Source organism: Coenobita brevimanus, chromosome 24 (genome assembly GCF_032717465.1).
Source record: "Coenobita brevimanus isolate Jiangsu-jjx chromosome 24, ASM3271746v2, whole genome shotgun sequence".
NCBI lineage: Eukaryota > Metazoa > Arthropoda > Malacostraca > Decapoda > Coenobitidae > Coenobita > Coenobita brevimanus.
In genome coordinates this window covers 18282604-18300618 of record NC_136977.1, presented here as the reverse complement: position 1 = coordinate 18300618, position 18015 = coordinate 18282604, and the positions used below count along the sequence as shown (strand labels likewise).

Sequence of the window (18015 nt, the reverse complement as noted above, 5' to 3'; positions counted from 1 at the left end):
CCATTACCATCACCTAGGCCGAATCCTTCGAAGTCGAACCCTCGTTCCAGTTCATCTGCCTTTTCTCAGTCCATTTTTCCTTCCTCCTTATCCCTAGTACCAGACACATCCAAGTCTCTAATAAAATCTGTGAATGTGATAGGAAGCGTTAGGAGGAATACACTGAGGTGGTTTGGCCATGTGGAGAGGGTGGAGCGTGAAAGACTGACGAAGAGAGTGTATATGAGTGAGGTGGAGGGGGGAAGAGGGAGGGGGAGGCCGAGGATGAGATGGAGGGATGGGGTGGAGAGGTATATGAGAGAGGGGGGTGTGAGTTGGGAGCGGGTCAGTGAAATGACGAGGGACAGGGCGACATGGAGGCGATTTGTTTGTGGCCACCCCGAACGGGATTGAGGCGTCTGGCAGTAGATAGATAGATAGACATTTGGTCTTTCCTAGAAATATCTTTCTATTTTTGTTTGTTTGTGCTCCCTAATGCTGCTATTGTACACTTCCAACAATTTAGATTTTGTAGCATATAAGCTGGACAGGATTTTGGGTACCTCTGGCACGGTCCTGGTGTGTGCCTCAATGATGAGGTTTTGGGACAATTCACCATCAAGCCAATTCACCATCAGAACAATAACAAGACAATTCACCATCATTAATGAAGACAGCTATGGGTAATGCTAGAATGTAATTCAAAGGCGACTACAGCGGGGAAGAAACAACTTAATTATTGACTAAAGGTGCACCTAATAAATAATATCCAAAGCCAACGCAATTAAACATAGACTTTGATGAATCCCCCTGAAGTATAGTTATTAAAGTGTTGATTAATTAATAATAAGTATATTTATAGAATGACGGTGAATCGTCCAGGGTGTGAATTGTCCTGATGGGAATCGTCCATGTTTTGACGGTGAATTGACTTGACAGCAAATTGTCTCGGAACCGATGGTGGTTACCAGCTCTGTTAAGGTGGACAAGCGGTGGGATAATTTCTGCATGCTTATCTTACCCTCCCTTGGGTGCTCTGGCTTTCAGTCTCCTCCTCACAATTCTTCTCTTCCTCTGTCATTTCCATCGCAGCTGCCTCCTCGTCGTAATTTGCCAACAATTGAGCATCGGTAAGCGTGGGTGGCGTTTTCTCAGCCAGGGAGTAATGTCAAAGTGTAAAATTTTCGTCCAATTTTGAGGAAAACGTTAACTTTTCGTTGCGTTGAAGTGCAAAACGTCGAAGTATGAGGATAGACTATATATATACAGTACACTCGACCCTAAATACAGATAATCACATTATTCTTGTACTAGATTTTGATTCCCCCTCAGATACCCCCGTTTCAAGATTCACACAAGATATGTACAAGCTGTATTACAGAATCTCTCAGTAGACAAAGCTACTGGTCCAGATGAAATTCCTTCAATAGTACTTAAAAATTGCTCCCCAGTGTTGGCTTCTGTACTGGCAAAATTTTTTCAGTTTATGCATCTATACCTCATGTTTTGCAGCCTCTTGGAGAGAAGCACATATCCATCCTGTTCCTAAAAAGGGGGCCACTTCTGATTCATCAGACTACAGACCAATCGCTATAACTTCCGTTCTTGGTAAAGTTTTTGAGACACTAATAAACAACACATAATCAAGCACCTAGAAATCAGTAAATTAATCAATGATTGGCACTATGGATTTAGACAAGAATGTTCAGCTGTAGACATTCTTTGTCTTCTTGCCCATCAGATTAACAAAACAGTAGACCAACATAGTGAAACAAACACAATAGCACTTGATATTTCAAAATCATTTGACAGAGTATGGCACCGGGCCTTATTGTCTAAGATGTTACACTAAGGCCTTGCATCACTGATTCCTCTAATATCTTCTTATCTTCATAATAGAAAAATACGGGTCATGGTAAATGGAAGTTATTTCCAACTTCATTCCATAAATGCTGGCATACCTCAGGTATTAGTTTTGGCACCAACCCTCTTTCTCATTCATATAAATGACACATCTGTCACTTACAACCCAATACACTCTTATGCTGATGACTTGATATTTCTTAGTTCTTTTACATTTAGATGAGTGGAACGCAGTGAAAGATCGGGAAAATGGCAGTGTGGAGGAGGAATGGCAGTTGTTTAAGAGTGCTGTGGTGGGGCATGCAGAAGAGGTGTATGGTGTGAGACGTGTGGGTGGTGGTGTAAGAAAAGGAAGTGAATGGTGGTGCGAGGAAGTAAGTATGGCTGTGGCTGAGAAGAGACGGGCATATGAAGTGTGGCTGCAGAGGAAGGATGAGATGTCATATGAAAGGTATAAGGAAAAGAGGAATAGAGCGAGAAGGGCTGTGCGTGATGCTAAAGTGGCAGCAGATGAGAGGTGGGGTAGGCGGCTGACAGAGAATTTTCAACAGAATAAGAAAATGTTTTGAAAGGAGGTGAAAAGGGTGCGAAAGGGAGAGTCTGGGAAGGAAGAACGAGTAAAAGCAGAGGATGGAAGGATGTTAATTGAGATGGATGCAGTAAGGAAGAGATGGGCAGAGTATTTTGAAAGATTGTTAAATGTAGAGGAGGAAAGGGTGGCTGAGATTGTGGCGGATGGAAGGGTGCAAGGAATAAATGTGTTGGGAGAGTTGAATGATTCTTTGATCACGAAGGAAGAAGTGGAGAAGGCAGTAAAGGATATGAAAACAGGGAAAGCTGCAGGTATGGATGGGTGTGCTGTGGAATGCCTGAAGGGTGGTGGAGTGACTATTGTTGAATGGTTAGTAAGATTGTTGAATGTGTGCTTTGAGAAAGGTATGGTGCCAATTGACTGGGCAAGTGCTTGTGTGGTCCCGTTGTATAAAGGCAAGGGTGATAAGTATGAATGTACTAGCTTTAGGGGTATAAGTCTGTTGAGTGTTGTAGGTAAAGTGTATGGTAGAGTGTTAATTATGAGAGTTAGAGAGGGTACAGAGGGAGTGATTAGTGATGAGCAGTGTGGCTTTAGGAGAGGGAGGGGATGCGTTGATCAGGTGTTTGCTGTGAGACAAGTGTGTGAAAAGTATTTAGCGAAAGGCAAGGATGTGTTTTGGGCATTTATGGACTTAGAGAAAGCGTATGATAGAATTGATAGGGAGGCTTTGTGGACTGTTTTAAGATTGTATGGACTTGATGATAGGTTACTAAAAGGGGTGAAAAGTTTTTATGTAAATAGTAGAGCGTGTGTAAGAGTGGGAAATGCTGTGAGTGATTGGTTGTCCGTGAGAGTGGGGCTGCGACAGGGATGTGTGATGTCGCCTTGGTTGTTTAATATTTACATGGATGGTGTTGTAAGGGAGGTGAATGCAAGAGTTTTAGGTGGTCTGAGTCTGGTAAATGTTGATGGAGGAGAGTGGAATCTGAAGCAGCTGCTGTTTGCAGATGATACTGCACTGGTGACTGATTCAGAGGAGAGATTGAGACAGTTGGTAGAGGAGTTTGGAAGGGTGTGTGAAAGGAGGAAATTGAAAGTAAATGAGAATAAGAGTAAAGTGATGAAGTGTACGAGGTTGATAGATGGTAGGGGGATGAATATAGTTTTGAATGGTGAGTTGCTTGAGGAGGTAGATTGTTTTAAATATCTAGGGTCACATGTTGCTGTGGATGGAAGAATAGATGCAGAAGTGAAGTTTAGAATAAATGAAGTAGGAAAGGTGCTGGGAGGAATGAAAAAAGTGTTTAAATGTCGTTCGCTTAGAATGGATGTAAAGAGAAGGCTGTATGAGGGTGTTGTGGTACCGACTGCATTATATGGGGCTGAAACATGGAATGTGGGTGTAGCAGAGAGGAAAAGTTTGAATGTAATGGAGATGAGATGTCTGAGGAGTATGTGTGGAGTGACGCGTATGGATCGAGTGCGAAATGATGAAGTGCGAAGGAGAACTGGAGTTGTTCGGGAGATGGCTGGTAGAGCTGAGCAGAGGGTGTTGCAATGGTTTGGGCATATGGAGAGAATGGATAATGAATGATTGGTGAAAAAGATAACTAGATCTGATGTGAGAGGTGTAAGGCTGAGAGGGAGACCACGAATAGGATGGATGGACAGTGTGAAGAGAGCGCTGGATGCGAGAGGGATGTCTGTTGAGCAAGGAAGAGTGGCTGTGCGTGACAGAAATAAATGGAGAGAAATTGTGAATGAATAAGTGATGACGCAGCCCTGAGGGGATATTCTCCCGCATTTGGTCTGATCAGCTAGTCAGGTCAGGTGCGGGTAAGGGGATGGGTCTGTTATGATGTAGCAGGGGTAAACCAGTTCTGCTGTCGGGCCCTGCTGCGGATGTCACTGATTGCATTGCGCAGGTGACCCTTGTGTGGTGTGATGCGGTGAGGATCTGTCCGTTCTCCCCTTTGGGGCTAAGATGCGAATGAATGTGTTTGAATGGATGAGTAAATGGAGAGTGAGTCGTCCTGTCTCGGCTACCGCCCTTTCCTTGGGGGAAGCAGCCTAGGTATATAGATAGATAGATAGACCTCCTTTACACATCTGATATTATAAATTTCCAAATAAACACAGCATTTTCTCTGAACTAGGACCTTTCTAAAATTAATCAATGAGGACAAACAAATCTGGTCTCGTTTAATGCTCAGAAAACTAAATACAGGCAGTCCCCGACTTAAGAAAATAATTGTTTGTTAAAGGTCTTTCATAAGTGTGTGTGTGTGTGTGTGTGTGTTTTTTTTTTGTAAGTCCATCTCTCTCTCTCTCTCTCTCTCTCTAATCTATATATATATATATATATATATATATATATATATATATATATATATATATAAACACACACACACACACACACACACACACACATACATATGATCATATTTTCACTTATGATCCCGGATGAAGCCTTGTTGGTTGATGTACAAATGCTGTTTTCACTTATATGATAGCAAACATGGAACCTTTGTCATTTGTCTGTTCCAAGGTGTCCTTTGAAGTCTGTCAGTATCTGGTGTATTAGTGTCAGTGATGGAACTTTAGTGTAGTGTTGGAATTGAGCAGTAAGTGAAGTACGGTGAAGTGAAACAAGTATTAATTTAGTTGAGCTGGATTTTTTTTTTTTTTTTTTTTTTTTTTTTTTTTTTTTTAAGGAAGTTGCAAGCAAAGTTCAGTGAAGTGAAATAACTTTTAGTTCAGATGAGTTTAACATTTAGACATTTTTTTGGTGGGTGACTCGACTAAAAACATTTCCCCATTGAACCTGTGTTGCACTGTAATTTACTCACACATAATATGATAAATAATTACGTGATGGATTTTATTAGACACATCCGCATTGTACAGTGAAGGTGCACTGTATAGCTCATCATCATCATCATCATCTTCATCTGGACCTCCTCTCCCACCCATGGGCAGGGTGAGGAGTAGCAATGTCCAGACAGCACAAACTTGCCCAATCCAAATAGGCCACACTTCCATTCACTCATCATTCAAGCCCCCGGAATCCTGGCTCCACCGGATACGCCAAAAACATTCACCACATTCTGCAGCTTCACACAGCGTATCCGATTGAGTCAATCCGGACGCTGCCATATTCACAAGGGGTGCCAAAATCCCTGGTCACGCACTTCTCCTCACAAAATTCATCCAGCCAGCTCGATCTCTTGTCAGTTCCTTAGCCTTACCGACTTCCAAGCCTCTCTTCCTCACTCACTCATCCATCATATCTCTCCACCTTCTCCATGACCTACCTCGCCTCCTCCCTCCTTCAAATTCTCTCAGGTATACCTTTTTTACCACTCTGTTGTTATCCATTCTTTCCACATGACTGTACCAGCTCAGGACACTCTCTTCGATTCTGGTGTCCACCAACTTCCTCACTCCACACCTTTCGCGAATCACATTATTTCGTATCCTATCCACCCTCTGTACTCCACATACATTCCTCAGCAGTCCCATCTCCACTGCTCGTACTCTTGACTTTTCATTTTCATGCCACATCATAGTCTCACACCCATATGTTAGAGTTGGCACTAACACTCCCTCATGTAAGCCTCGTGCAGCTGCAGCACTCAAGCCTCTGTTTCTTATCAAGGCCTTCATAGCACAAGCTACTTTTCTTCCTTGTGTCACTCGACTTTCAACTTCTTTTGCACATTTTCCTCTTTTTTTCTATCATTGTACAGTACGCTCGCGTCCAACACGGTAATATTGTCATGCACAGGTCCCGTGTTGGACCAAAAACGTGTTGGACAAACAACAGAGCTTACGGGAAAAATGAATTATTTCAGCCACCCTAGGAAAAGTTACCCTAAATACCTACCATATACCTTTACATATTTTGGTACTACTGTAATTACAATAAATGGTGCTGTACTATGAATGATAACTAACCTTTTAGGATAGTGTTGATGGGCTTGCTGGGAATGGAAGGTGGTATCTGAGGCTGTAGGTAGTCCTACTGGGTCCCCAGAGGATGGCTGCTGCCGTGACTAGCTGGTAATGGCTGCTGCTCTTCCTCAACCTCCCTCATAAATCCCGCAAAATCACACTCAGAATCACTATCCTCATCCATATCCATGGAAGGTCCTGCTTCTGCCTGTCCTAGCACTCCATAAGCCTTCACTGCTGCCAGGATCTTGTCTTGGTTTTTTATTATGGTCCTCACACTGGTTTCATTCACATCATAGGCCTTGGCGATGTCCACTTTCCTCTCCCTTTTCTTCTTCCTCTCGATGATTTCTAGCTTGGTGGCCAGAGGGAGGTGCCGCTGCTTCTTGGGGTTCCCAGAAGGCTTCCTAGGCATCATGAGCAGGATAAAATGCAGTAGCAAGGGCAGAAAATGCAGCAAGAAAAAAGCACCTTCCAATGTGAATTATGCGACTGAGTGGCACTGTGGCGAGAGAAATTTAAACAGAACATCACGTGAGAGCAGAAGCATTTTTGATTGGGCAACATCACGATCACGTCACGATAGCGGGTGGGGGAGGCAACTTGATCAGAAGTTTCGATTGGCTGTCAGCATCACAGGAATGTCCAGTATGACCGTGTTGGACCAGGAGTGATCGTGCTAGAGGCAAACTCTGGGGATTTCGCCCACTTCTCGGAGCTTCGTGCGTGTTATGCTATTGCACCCATGTTACAGTAATTAAATTGTATTAAATCATACTAATTTTTTGCTCTCCGTGCTGGACGTGAATCGTGCTGGACAAACGCTTGTTGGACGTGAGGTTACTGTACCCAAGTATTTGAACTCTCACCAATTCCAGTCTCTCTCTCCACTCACTGTGACATTACATTGGGAGTCACCTTCTCTCTCAATAACATCACTTTACTCTTCTCTACATTTACCCTAAAGGCACGACGCTCACAGACATCAGCAAAACTCTGCACTAGCCTACCAAGTTCTTGTCCAGTACTTGCAAGCAGTACTTCATCATCAGCATACAACAAATTTGAGATATTCCTTCCATCATCATTCATTACCAGCGCCATCCCTCTCTCCATTACTCATGTTTTTACTTATCTCGTCACCCCATCCATATATATATTGAACAACCAAGGGGACACCACACAACCTTGTCGCACACCCACACCAATCATGAACCACTCACTTAGATGCCCATTAACCCTTACACATGCTTCGCTACCATCATAACTCCTGACCGCACCTAACAGCTTACCATCTGCACCATACATTCACAAAACTTTCCACAATCCCACTCTGTCTACTTTGTCGTATGCTTTTTCCAGATCCATGAATGCCATATACACCTTATGGTCCTTCTCACAAGCCTTCTCTGCTAACTGTCTCACTGCAAAATACTTGATCCACACATCCTCTGCCACTCCTAAAGCCACCATGTTCATCACTCACTAGGACTTCTGATATCTCTCTTACTTTCTCTATAATAATTCTTCCATGTACCTTCCCTACCACACTCGGTAAACTTATGCCATGATATTAGGTAAGAATGACAGATTAGAGACAGGATGATAATATAACATGTTCTCAAACGTGTGAAAACTTTTTCCCTGTGTTGAGCTTCCTAAGGCAGTAGCAACTATGTAATTTGGGAATAGACTCCATTGGTTTTAATACTGCCTCTATAGTTGATGGAATTACTCTCATCTCGCAGGTGTGTGTGAAGTGCATAAAAATTGAAAAAGATGGTTTTGCTTTTGAGTTGTTGCTAGAATTCTGAAGACCAGAGTTATTGTCACCAACATAATCATCATCATGTCTGTAACATATTGCTCCTTTCTTGGATTCTTTGAACAGGGAAAGGCTGTGACAAGTGCCTCCAGGCTGCCTTATCCTCACACACTTATCTTGCTCTCTTCTTCACTCCTTCCTCATCCTTCTTTTTTGCCTATATGCTACAGTACTCTGGTCTCTTCTCATATACAAAGTTCTGCTTCCACCAGCACTTCCCCTAGTCCCAACACTCGCAGACATTTTTTGGCATCCTGTCTGTGTGCATTCTTTATGTCCATACCATCTCAGTGTACTCCTTTTTATCCAGTCAGTAATTGCTTTTAGCTTATTCTTCCAATCTGTAACACCCCTAAATTTCAGTAATACTTACCCTTCCATCTTCCTCTTGTGTGTGGCCCATTTTGCTAGGCATACTACTTTATGTGATAGCTTTCCTACTTTCATGTTGTGGCTGGGGAATGGCTGGGGGAAGGAGGGAGGTGAGAAGACAGGAAGAAATCAGTAGGATGGAAGTTTTGGAAACAATGAAGAAAGTCAGAATGGGGAAAGCCCCAGGAATTGATGAAGTGTGTGGTGAAATGCTGAAGCATGGGGGAGAGATAGTTGTACAATGGATGTGGAAAATGTGCAGATTGGCCTGGGAAGAAGGTAGAGTCCCAGAGGATTGGAAGTCTGGTATAATTATTCCCTTGTACAAAGGAAAAGGGGAAAAAGAATTGTGTGGTAATCATAGGGACATTTGTCTTCATAGTGTAAAAGGAAAAGTATATGGTAGGATACTTCTTGACAGAGTGAGAGAAATAACAGAGGAATTAGTTGGAGGAAAATAGGGAGGTTTTAGGAAGGGAAGAGGTTGTGTAGATCAGATATTCATTCTTAGATCTTTAGTGGAAAAGTTCCTATAGAAGGGAAAGAAGTTGTATGTGGCCTTCTTGGATTTGGAAAAATGCTTATGACAGGGTGGATAGACAAGGATTGTGGAAAGTATTAAGAATATATGGAGTAAATGGGAAGTTGTTGAATGCTGTGAAGAGTATGTATGAGGGGGCTAAGGCTGCAGTGTGTGTGGATAGTGAACTGACTGACTTTTTCTATTTGAAGGTTGGGTTGAAACAGGGATGTGTCATGTCTCCATGGTTGTTCAATCTGTACATGGATGGGGTTATAAAAGAGATACAAGGTAGGGCAATGGATGTTGGAGTGGCCCTAATGAAAGAGGGAGGTGTTTGGAAACTCCGTGTACTGTTGTTTGCAGATGATACTGTGTTTTAAAGACACAGGGGAGCTGCAAGGCTTGGTGGATGAGTTTGGGAGAGTGTGTAAGAAGCGGAATCTAAAGGTGAATGTAGGGAAGAATAAAGTGATGGTCTTCGACAGAAGTGAAGTCAGTGAATGTACAGTGAGGTTGGATGATGAGGAAATGGAAAATGTGAGTACGTTTAAGTACTTGGGTAGTGTGATGAGTAAGGATGGAAGTTTGGAGGGTGAAGTGCTTGAAAGGGTACAGCAAGGAAGAAATGTTGCTGGTTCCTTGAAAGCAGTGATAAGAAATAGAGAAGTGATCATGGAAGTGAAAATTTACTACATGACGGTATTGTGATACCAACTCTAACGTATGGAAGTGAAACTTGGACCTTGTAGGAGGGACACAAGTCAAGAGTGAGAGCAGTGGAAGTGAGTTATTTGACAGGAGCATCTGGAGTCACATGGAGAGACAAACTGACAAATGAGGATGTGAAGGGTCATTGTAGTGTGGATGTGTATATGGTAGGAAGCGGTGCGAGAAACAGACTGAGGTGGTTTGGCCATGTGGAGAGGATGGAGAGTGAGAGACTGACGAGGAGAGTGTATATGAGTGAGGTTGAGGGGGAGAGAGGGAGGGGGAGACCGAGGATGAGATGGAGGGATGGAGTGGAGAGGTATATGAGAGAGGGGATGTGAGCTGGGAGCAGGGCAGTGAAATGGTGGGGGGCAGGGTGACGTGGAGGCGATTTGTTTGTGGCCACCCCGTATGGGATTAAGGCATCTGGCAATGGATAGATATTTCTTTGTTTCTTGAGTCTAGCTTACACCAGTTTTTAGGTGGGAATTAGGATTGAAGCGATGGTAAATGATGATGACAAGGATTAGTAGATATGCTCTTGACTTAGTGAGGGATACTGTCAGTACTGTACAGCACTGTAATCATCTTTATTGATGTGGAAGTCAATGGTAGATTATGATATAGCAATATATTTTATCCACAGGAGCATGCAGACTTGGTACGATCAGTGGACTACGAATCCGTGACCACATTTGAGGAGCCTTTCGTTACAGCCATGAAGTCGCTATGGCAAGATGCAGGAATCCAGCATTGCTATGACCGCCGCAGAGAGTACCAACTCACTGACTCAGCAAAATAGTATGTGTTTGTTTGTGCTGCCCACATAATACATTGAACACTGAATAATCCTCTTTTGCTTGCACAAGATAATGGTTTCAGTAGATTGAATTGGCTTGGAGAGTATATAATGAAGGAAATCTGTATCAGGACATAGCTTTAACTTTTTTATTTTTTATTTTTTTTAACAATTAGCACAGTAACCCTAAACAGTAAATTTATAAACATAAGTAGTGTGTTGAAGATTGATTTTATAGTAGTAATGTTTTCATCATCATTTCACTCATTAATATCACTAATTTTCAGGTATGTACTTTATAGTTTGGATTTTGTTTTAGCAACAAACGAGATATGTTTTTAAACTAATAGTTTTAAGGATGAGTTTTGTACTGCATTGTTATATTAGTGTGGAACTGATATTAATTATATCTACTAAGATTTCAAGTTTCAGAAACACCAACAGTCACCCTGTCATTTGGAAATCATTATTTTTATGCCTAACATCTACTATGTCTTGCCTACATGATACAGTGCAGATATTAAGGACTGTTTTAGTTTTATAATGTATTCTTTTATTCATAGAGTTGTTGTTGCATGGAGAGTTTACTGCAAGAAATGGGGTAGGTTAATTTTCAGGCTGTTTAGATTTAAATGAAGTAATGAAGATAAAACTAATGCGCTACATTTTCATACATTTTGAAATATATATATTTTTATTTACACTTCCATTCCATGAGGTGGATCTAAGTTGTTATGTGGAAATGAACCTCATTCCCGATTTCAGCTGATAAAATCACAGCAGACTTCATCAGCATAGGCCCATGAAGGAAATGAGTAGGGGAGCACAATTGAAATACAGTTCTGTATGAATTTACAAACACTTTAAAGAAAATTGTTTGCATACTTCATCATAAATACCCCAGGAATAAACTGTATTGGATGTCAGGAGACAACATTTGGATTAATAAGAGAAAGCCTTTAAGTTACATGAAACTTACTCTTTTACTTCGTGAACTATGTTTTTATATCTAAAAAATTTTTGTGTTGCAGTACCACCACAGCCAACTAAATAACTCCCATATTGTTAGACTCATTTGCAGGAGAGTAAACTCACCTATTGTAAAAAAGAATTTTTATTGTTTAAAACATATTTTATTACAGACAACTTGAAACTTACATACGGTAAGACATTGCAATAAGACTAGTATTATATTGACACAGTCATTTATTCGTTTGTCATATTTCATGTATAAAGGCTCCAACATGTTTGCATGCATTGGTCTTGGTCACATAATGGTGGCTGTCCATGCTGCTTGGTCTTTGGCAGCCTCCCTGTTCAGTCCCTTATCCCTCAGATCACATTCTATTCCCTCATCCTTGGTCTTTTTTCGGTCTGCCTGTGATATCTTTGTCCTCAGTGTTCACACCTCTCACATCTTCACCCAGTTATCATCATCCATCCTCTCCACATGCCCAAACCATCTCAATCAGCATACCCTTCTCATCACAACGGTAACACATTCAAGTTCCATCCTTCCACTCATCTCTTCATATGCAGTCCTAACCCCTCATGGCATCTTGTTCAAGGATGCACTACGCGTCCATCTAATCATTATCATCTCTATACGTTTGCACCTACGAACATCCTATTCCACTACTGCCCAGGCCTCACTACAGTACAGCATTACACTCCTAACACGTGCTGCATACAAGGACCCCTTAGCATGGAGGGAGAGCCCTCTCACTGTCAGGAGAGGCAACATCTTACTGAACTTCTTCCAACCACAACTTACCCTAGCCACAGAGCTAGCTCTAGTCCCACCTCCAGCACATAACATGTCCTTGAGTAATAACATTTCTCCTCACACTGCAGAAACTACAGTAAGGTTAATCTTTTTATGCTCTCAGTATCTGCATGCTCGTCTATACACACCACACACACAAAATCAGCACTATATTGCAACCTTCATCTAATACCACTACATCTCTAATGCACCCACTTATCATAAACACTGCACAAGATTAATTTACTTCCCACACCCCATGTGGCAAACTGTATATGGCTAAACTTCCACAGCTTTGACAGTACTGCCATTAGCCTTAGATATTATCACTTGTTTTTTCCACATTTACTATCAAACCCTTGTACCACATTCTATCTCCACATCTTAAATCTTTGCTCCGCCTTCTTCTCATTATCTGTGATGAGCACAAATCATCAGCCTACAACATCTTTCATAGAAATCCATTTTTTAAGTCACGTAAGAGAGCTTCAGGCACCTTGACAAGAACTAAGGGGCTTAAGACTTACCTCTGATGTATGCCAAAATTCACAGGAAGGTTATCACTCAAACCCTCATTCACTGTCAGCTTGGTGCAAGTGCCCTTGTACCTTGCCTTGAACAGTGTAACCAGCCACTGCTCGATCCCAAGCTTTCTTATTGCCCACTTTACCATGTCCGTAGGAAGTCTGTCAAAGGTCTTTCTCCAAATCAATTAAAAGAAAGTACAGTAGATCTCCCTGTTCTTTTCTGTGTATTTTTCATGAAACTGTCAGACGGTGAATGTTGCATCAGAGGTCCCTTTGCATGGCATAAAACCCAACTACATCTCATCAGTATTTACTCTTTCTCTTATCATCTGTATTCTCCCAATTGTTTTCATTATCTGATCCAAAAGTTTTATGCCTCTATAATTCCCTCTTTCCAGGGCATCACCATTCCCATTATGTAGTCTCTCTATCTATTGCCAGACGCCTCAATCCCGTTTGGGGTGGCCACAAACAAATCGCCTCCAAGTTGCCCTGTCCCCCGCCATTTCACTGCCCTGCTCCCAACTCACACCCCCCTCTCTCATATACCTCTCCACCCCATCCCTGCATCTCATCCTCGGCCTCCCCCTCCCTCTTCCCCCCTCCACCTCACTCATATACACTCTCTTCGTCAGTCTTTCACCCTCCATCCTCTCCACATGGCCAAACCACCTCAGTGTGTTCCTCATAACGCTTCCTATCACATCCACATCACAACGCTCCTTTATATCCTCATTCGTCAGCCATTATGTAGTACACATTTAAAATCCACTCTTCAGCCAGTCATCTGTAACAACACACTCATAAATAATGAAATTTCTGAAGGCAGTAACTGAACCCATTCCTATATCTCCTGAGGCCTTCAGAATCTCAGCAGCCAACCCAGACACGCCTGCCATCTTTCCCATCTGCATCTCGCCAATTACCATATTCACAGTAGCAACATCAGTCAAAGGCAAAGGACCAAACACTGGTTTCAGACTTCCCATTAAGCAGTCAGTTATTACGCAAACATATTTAATATCTTCATTGCCCTCCCACTACCTATCCTCATCATTCTCCACACATTTTTTTTCTACCTAAAAGCTACTAAACTTCATCATCATCATCATCATCTGGATCTCCTCTCCCACCCTAGGGCAAGGTGAGGAGTAGCAGCACCCAGACAGCCCTAGCTTGTCCACTTCAATGGGCCATGCTTCCATTCACTCTATCATTCAAGCCCCAGATCCTGGCACTATCTGATACGCCAAAAACTTTCACCACGTTCTGTAGCTCCAAGTAAACTAATCCGATAGAGTCAAGGCAAACGCTGTCACGTTAAAAAGCGGCTGTCAAATCCGTGATCTTGCACATATTCTCACAACATTCACCCAGCCAGCTTGATCGCTTGTCAGTCCACTAGCCTCACTGACTTCCATACCTCTCTTCCTCACACCTTCTCCTCCACCTTCTTCTTGGCTTGCCTCACCTCCTCCCTCCATCAAATTCGCTGTTATATCTTTTTCACCGCTCTGTTATTATCCATTCTCTCCACTTGACCACACCATCTCAGTACATTCTTTTATTCTGGTCTCCACAGACTTCCTCACTCCGCATCTGTCACAAATCACATTATTTCGTATCCTGTCCACTCCCTGTACTCCACATACATTCCTCAGCAGTCCCATCTCCACTGCTCTCACCCTTGGCTTTTCATTTTCGTGCCACACCATAATCTCAAATCCGTGTGTTAAAGTTGGCACTAACATTCTCTCATGTAAGCCTCGTGCAGCTTCAACACTAGAGCCTCTGTTTCTTATCAAGTCCTTCATAGCACCGGCTACCTTCCTGCATTGTATTACTCTACTTTCCACAATGTTTGCATATTTTCCTCTTATCTATCACTGTACCCAGGTATTTGAACTCTCTCACCAATTCCAGTCACTCCATTCACAGTAACATCACCCTGGGAATCACCTTCTCTCTTGATTATCATTGCTTTATTCTTTTCTGCATTTACTCTCAAGGCTTGACACTCACAGACATCAACAAAACTCTGCACTAGTTTACCGAGCTCTTGCTCGGTATTTGCAAGTAGCACTGCATCATCATCATACAACGAATTGGAGATATTCCATGCATTACCAACGCCATCCCTCTCTCCATTACTCGTGTTCTCACTTCTCTCATCACCCCATCCATATATATAATATTATATATTGAACAACCATGGGGACATCACACAACCTTGTCGCACACCCACATTAATCATGAACCGTTCACTTAGATGCCGATTTACCCTTACACATGCTTCACTATTGTCATAAAAACTCTTGACTGCACCTAGCAGCTTACCATCTACATCATACATGAACAAAACCTTCCACAATCCTTCTTTGTCTATTTTGTCGTGTGCTTTTTGCAGATCTAAAAATGCCATAAACACTTCATAGTTCTTCTAACAAGCCTTCTTCACCTTCTGTCTGCAAATATTTGATCCACACATCCTCTACCACTTCTAAAGCCTCCCTGCTCATCACTCAGTATGACTTCTGATATCTCTCTTACTTTCTGTATAATAATTCTTCCATATACCTTCCCTACAACTCTCAGTAAACTAATGCGATGATAATTCATGCACTGACTGCAGTCACCTTTATTTTTGTACAAGGGTACAAGCACAGCCTTTTTCCTTTCTGCTGGCACAGTTTCACTCATCCATGCATTCATACATATCCCCAACAGGCACTGCATTCCGCTCTCTCCACTACACTTAATCATCTCACCATACAGCTCATCAACCCCAGCTGCTTTCCCATTTTTCAGCCCCCTCACAGCGTTCTTCACCTGTGCGAGTGTCTTGTTTCCTGGCACTGCATTCCTGCTTCGCACACTCCAAAGCCAATCATGTTTACAGCTGCTCTGCTGTCTCTATTCTCATTCATCAGGCTTTCAAAATATTCTTTCCATCTGGTCCTTACTTCATCCCCATGGGTTAATAATCTACCACTTACATCCCTCACACTTTCACGTTTCATGCCGCTGTCACTTCTACATTTCCGCACCTCCTTTCCTAACACATATCCTTCAGCCGCTTCCCATTATCATTTTCTCCTTGCCCTCCATTACAGCCCATACGTCATCCACAGGACCAGTGCCTACTCTTCTACATTCATGTTGCCCATGACGAACACTTTATAGTTCCTGGGCATTTCTCCCACTGCTTCATCCAGCTCATCACAAAACCTGTCTTTCTCTCTTTCACTCCTGTCATCACACGGTGCATATGCCTCAATCACTCCCAGTTTCACCTCAGACTTGAACTTGACATACATACATCTCGAGTTGACATACAGTATTTGTAATCTCTCAGTCCACTCTGCCACACCTCATTCATCAACAAATCAACTCAGTCCTTGCATCTTCCTCGCCCATTCATTCCCAATCTTACATATTTCACACCCTCTCATTCCTCCACTTCACACCCTCTCATCTCTGTTTCACACAATGCCGTCACGGCATATCTCGCACTCTTGAACACATTCACCATTTCCACCTTCTTGCTCTCCTGATTCACACCTCTCACATTCCCCATGGCCATGCGAATCTGCCCATTTGGATAGGGCCCTGGGCAGGTATTGGCCCCGGCGAGGCTCTCTGAAGCGTCTGCCATGATAAGTGATTTCGGATAAGGGAATCTGGGGGACACTTAACCTGGCCAGAAACCCCGGTTATGTGGTTACCACCCAGCATAGTAAATGGTTTCCTGGGTAGTGGAAATCATTTGGCTTGTCAGTCACTGTAGAGACCATAAGGCATCCCTACATTGAGTGAGTGGTTGATGGAAAACCCCTCCCACCACAAAACTTATTAAACTTAACAGATTAATAATAATACTTGCATAACCACTTGTGTGAATGAACATCTTTACACCAGCCATTTAAAATCCTTCAGAAGGTTCTTCCTCTCAGTCTGACATCAAGCAGTCATTGTATTTGGAAGTTGATGAATACAACACAGGCATCACATAACAGTAGTTTATATTCACACATGTAGGCAGATAGAAGTTAGTATTTATTGTAGATTTTGGTGTTATTTTATAGGTAAATTCTTTATAATAGTATCACATTTTGAAATGTGTTTATCAGAAACTTTAGGGACTTTTTTTTTTTTGGGGGGGGGGCAGTCACCTAAAGTACAGTTAATAATGTGTTGGATTAATTGATAGGAATGCATAGAATATACAAATAACAGGAGGCCTCTTGTCTTATTGCAAGGTTATCCATTGGGGTGAAACTACTGTAATGAAACTAAAGATTTAGCAATGTATGTGAGAGAAAGATAGATTAGAGCATGGCTTTCAATCCATGACTCCTTCTGGTAAAATATCTGACAGGAAAAAAGGTAGACAACATTGTAATTGTTAGAAGGAACAAATAGGCAAATGTTTATTAGAAATACGAAGGGAAATACAGTGCAACCTTGAAAATTTGAACGTGTAAAGTTTGGAAACATCTGAAATTTGAATACTGTAATTTAAGAAACTGGCCTTTTTGTTTCCCAAAATTAGCTCTGAATGACCACAAAAAACAAGCATCTGAAATTGATTACACTTCTCTGATACTAATTGACCTAAAATAGCAAACGTCTCTCCACCCATAACGCCTTCCATACCAGAAATATGTTTTGATATACCCCTGTGTTTCACATGCAAACATCCGTGAGACACTGGAACCATAACCGTGGTTTGCTGGTACACCTGCTAATTAATGGTAATATATGGACATCAGGGTAGCCTAGTAAGGCTGTTTCTGAGGACCTTGTGATAGCAACAGCTCTATGTTTTGACAACAAAGACTGTGACAAAGTTCTGATGTCACAAGATACGTCATGACTGAGTTGTGCTTGCACTAGTGGCTTGCTCACCCATCTGTGATGCAACCTCTTATTGACCAATCATTTTATATTTTACTTCCACTACTGATTTTGTACTACAGTGTACTGTAATTTGCGGAGATGTATGGCAACAATTACACCCCTCGGCCTGCCAGAGAGAGCCAGTTACCATGCACTTGACCACAAGAGAAGGTGCCCAAGGTGGATATTTTTGTCACATGGTGTCCCTGGCAGATTCCGATAGTGATAAGGGGTTTATTCCTCATAATGCTAGTGATTTAGATGTA

The 18015-nt window shown here is 42.2% G+C and overlaps 1 protein-coding gene across 3 annotated transcripts in view; it reads left to right on the top strand.

Moving 5' to 3' along the window:
- The window catches only part of Galphaq (G protein alpha q subunit), a 191281-nt gene that overhangs the window by 53345 nt on the left and 119921 nt on the right, over positions 1 to 18015 (top strand). For all 3 annotated transcript variants that reach the window (XM_080267635.1, XM_080267634.1, XM_080267636.1), the window contains exon 3: positions 10406 to 10560. In XM_080267635.1, coding sequence (XP_080123761.1) covers positions 10406 to 10560 — 155 coding nt within the window. The remainder of the gene's footprint in view (positions 1 to 10405; positions 10561 to 18015) is intronic.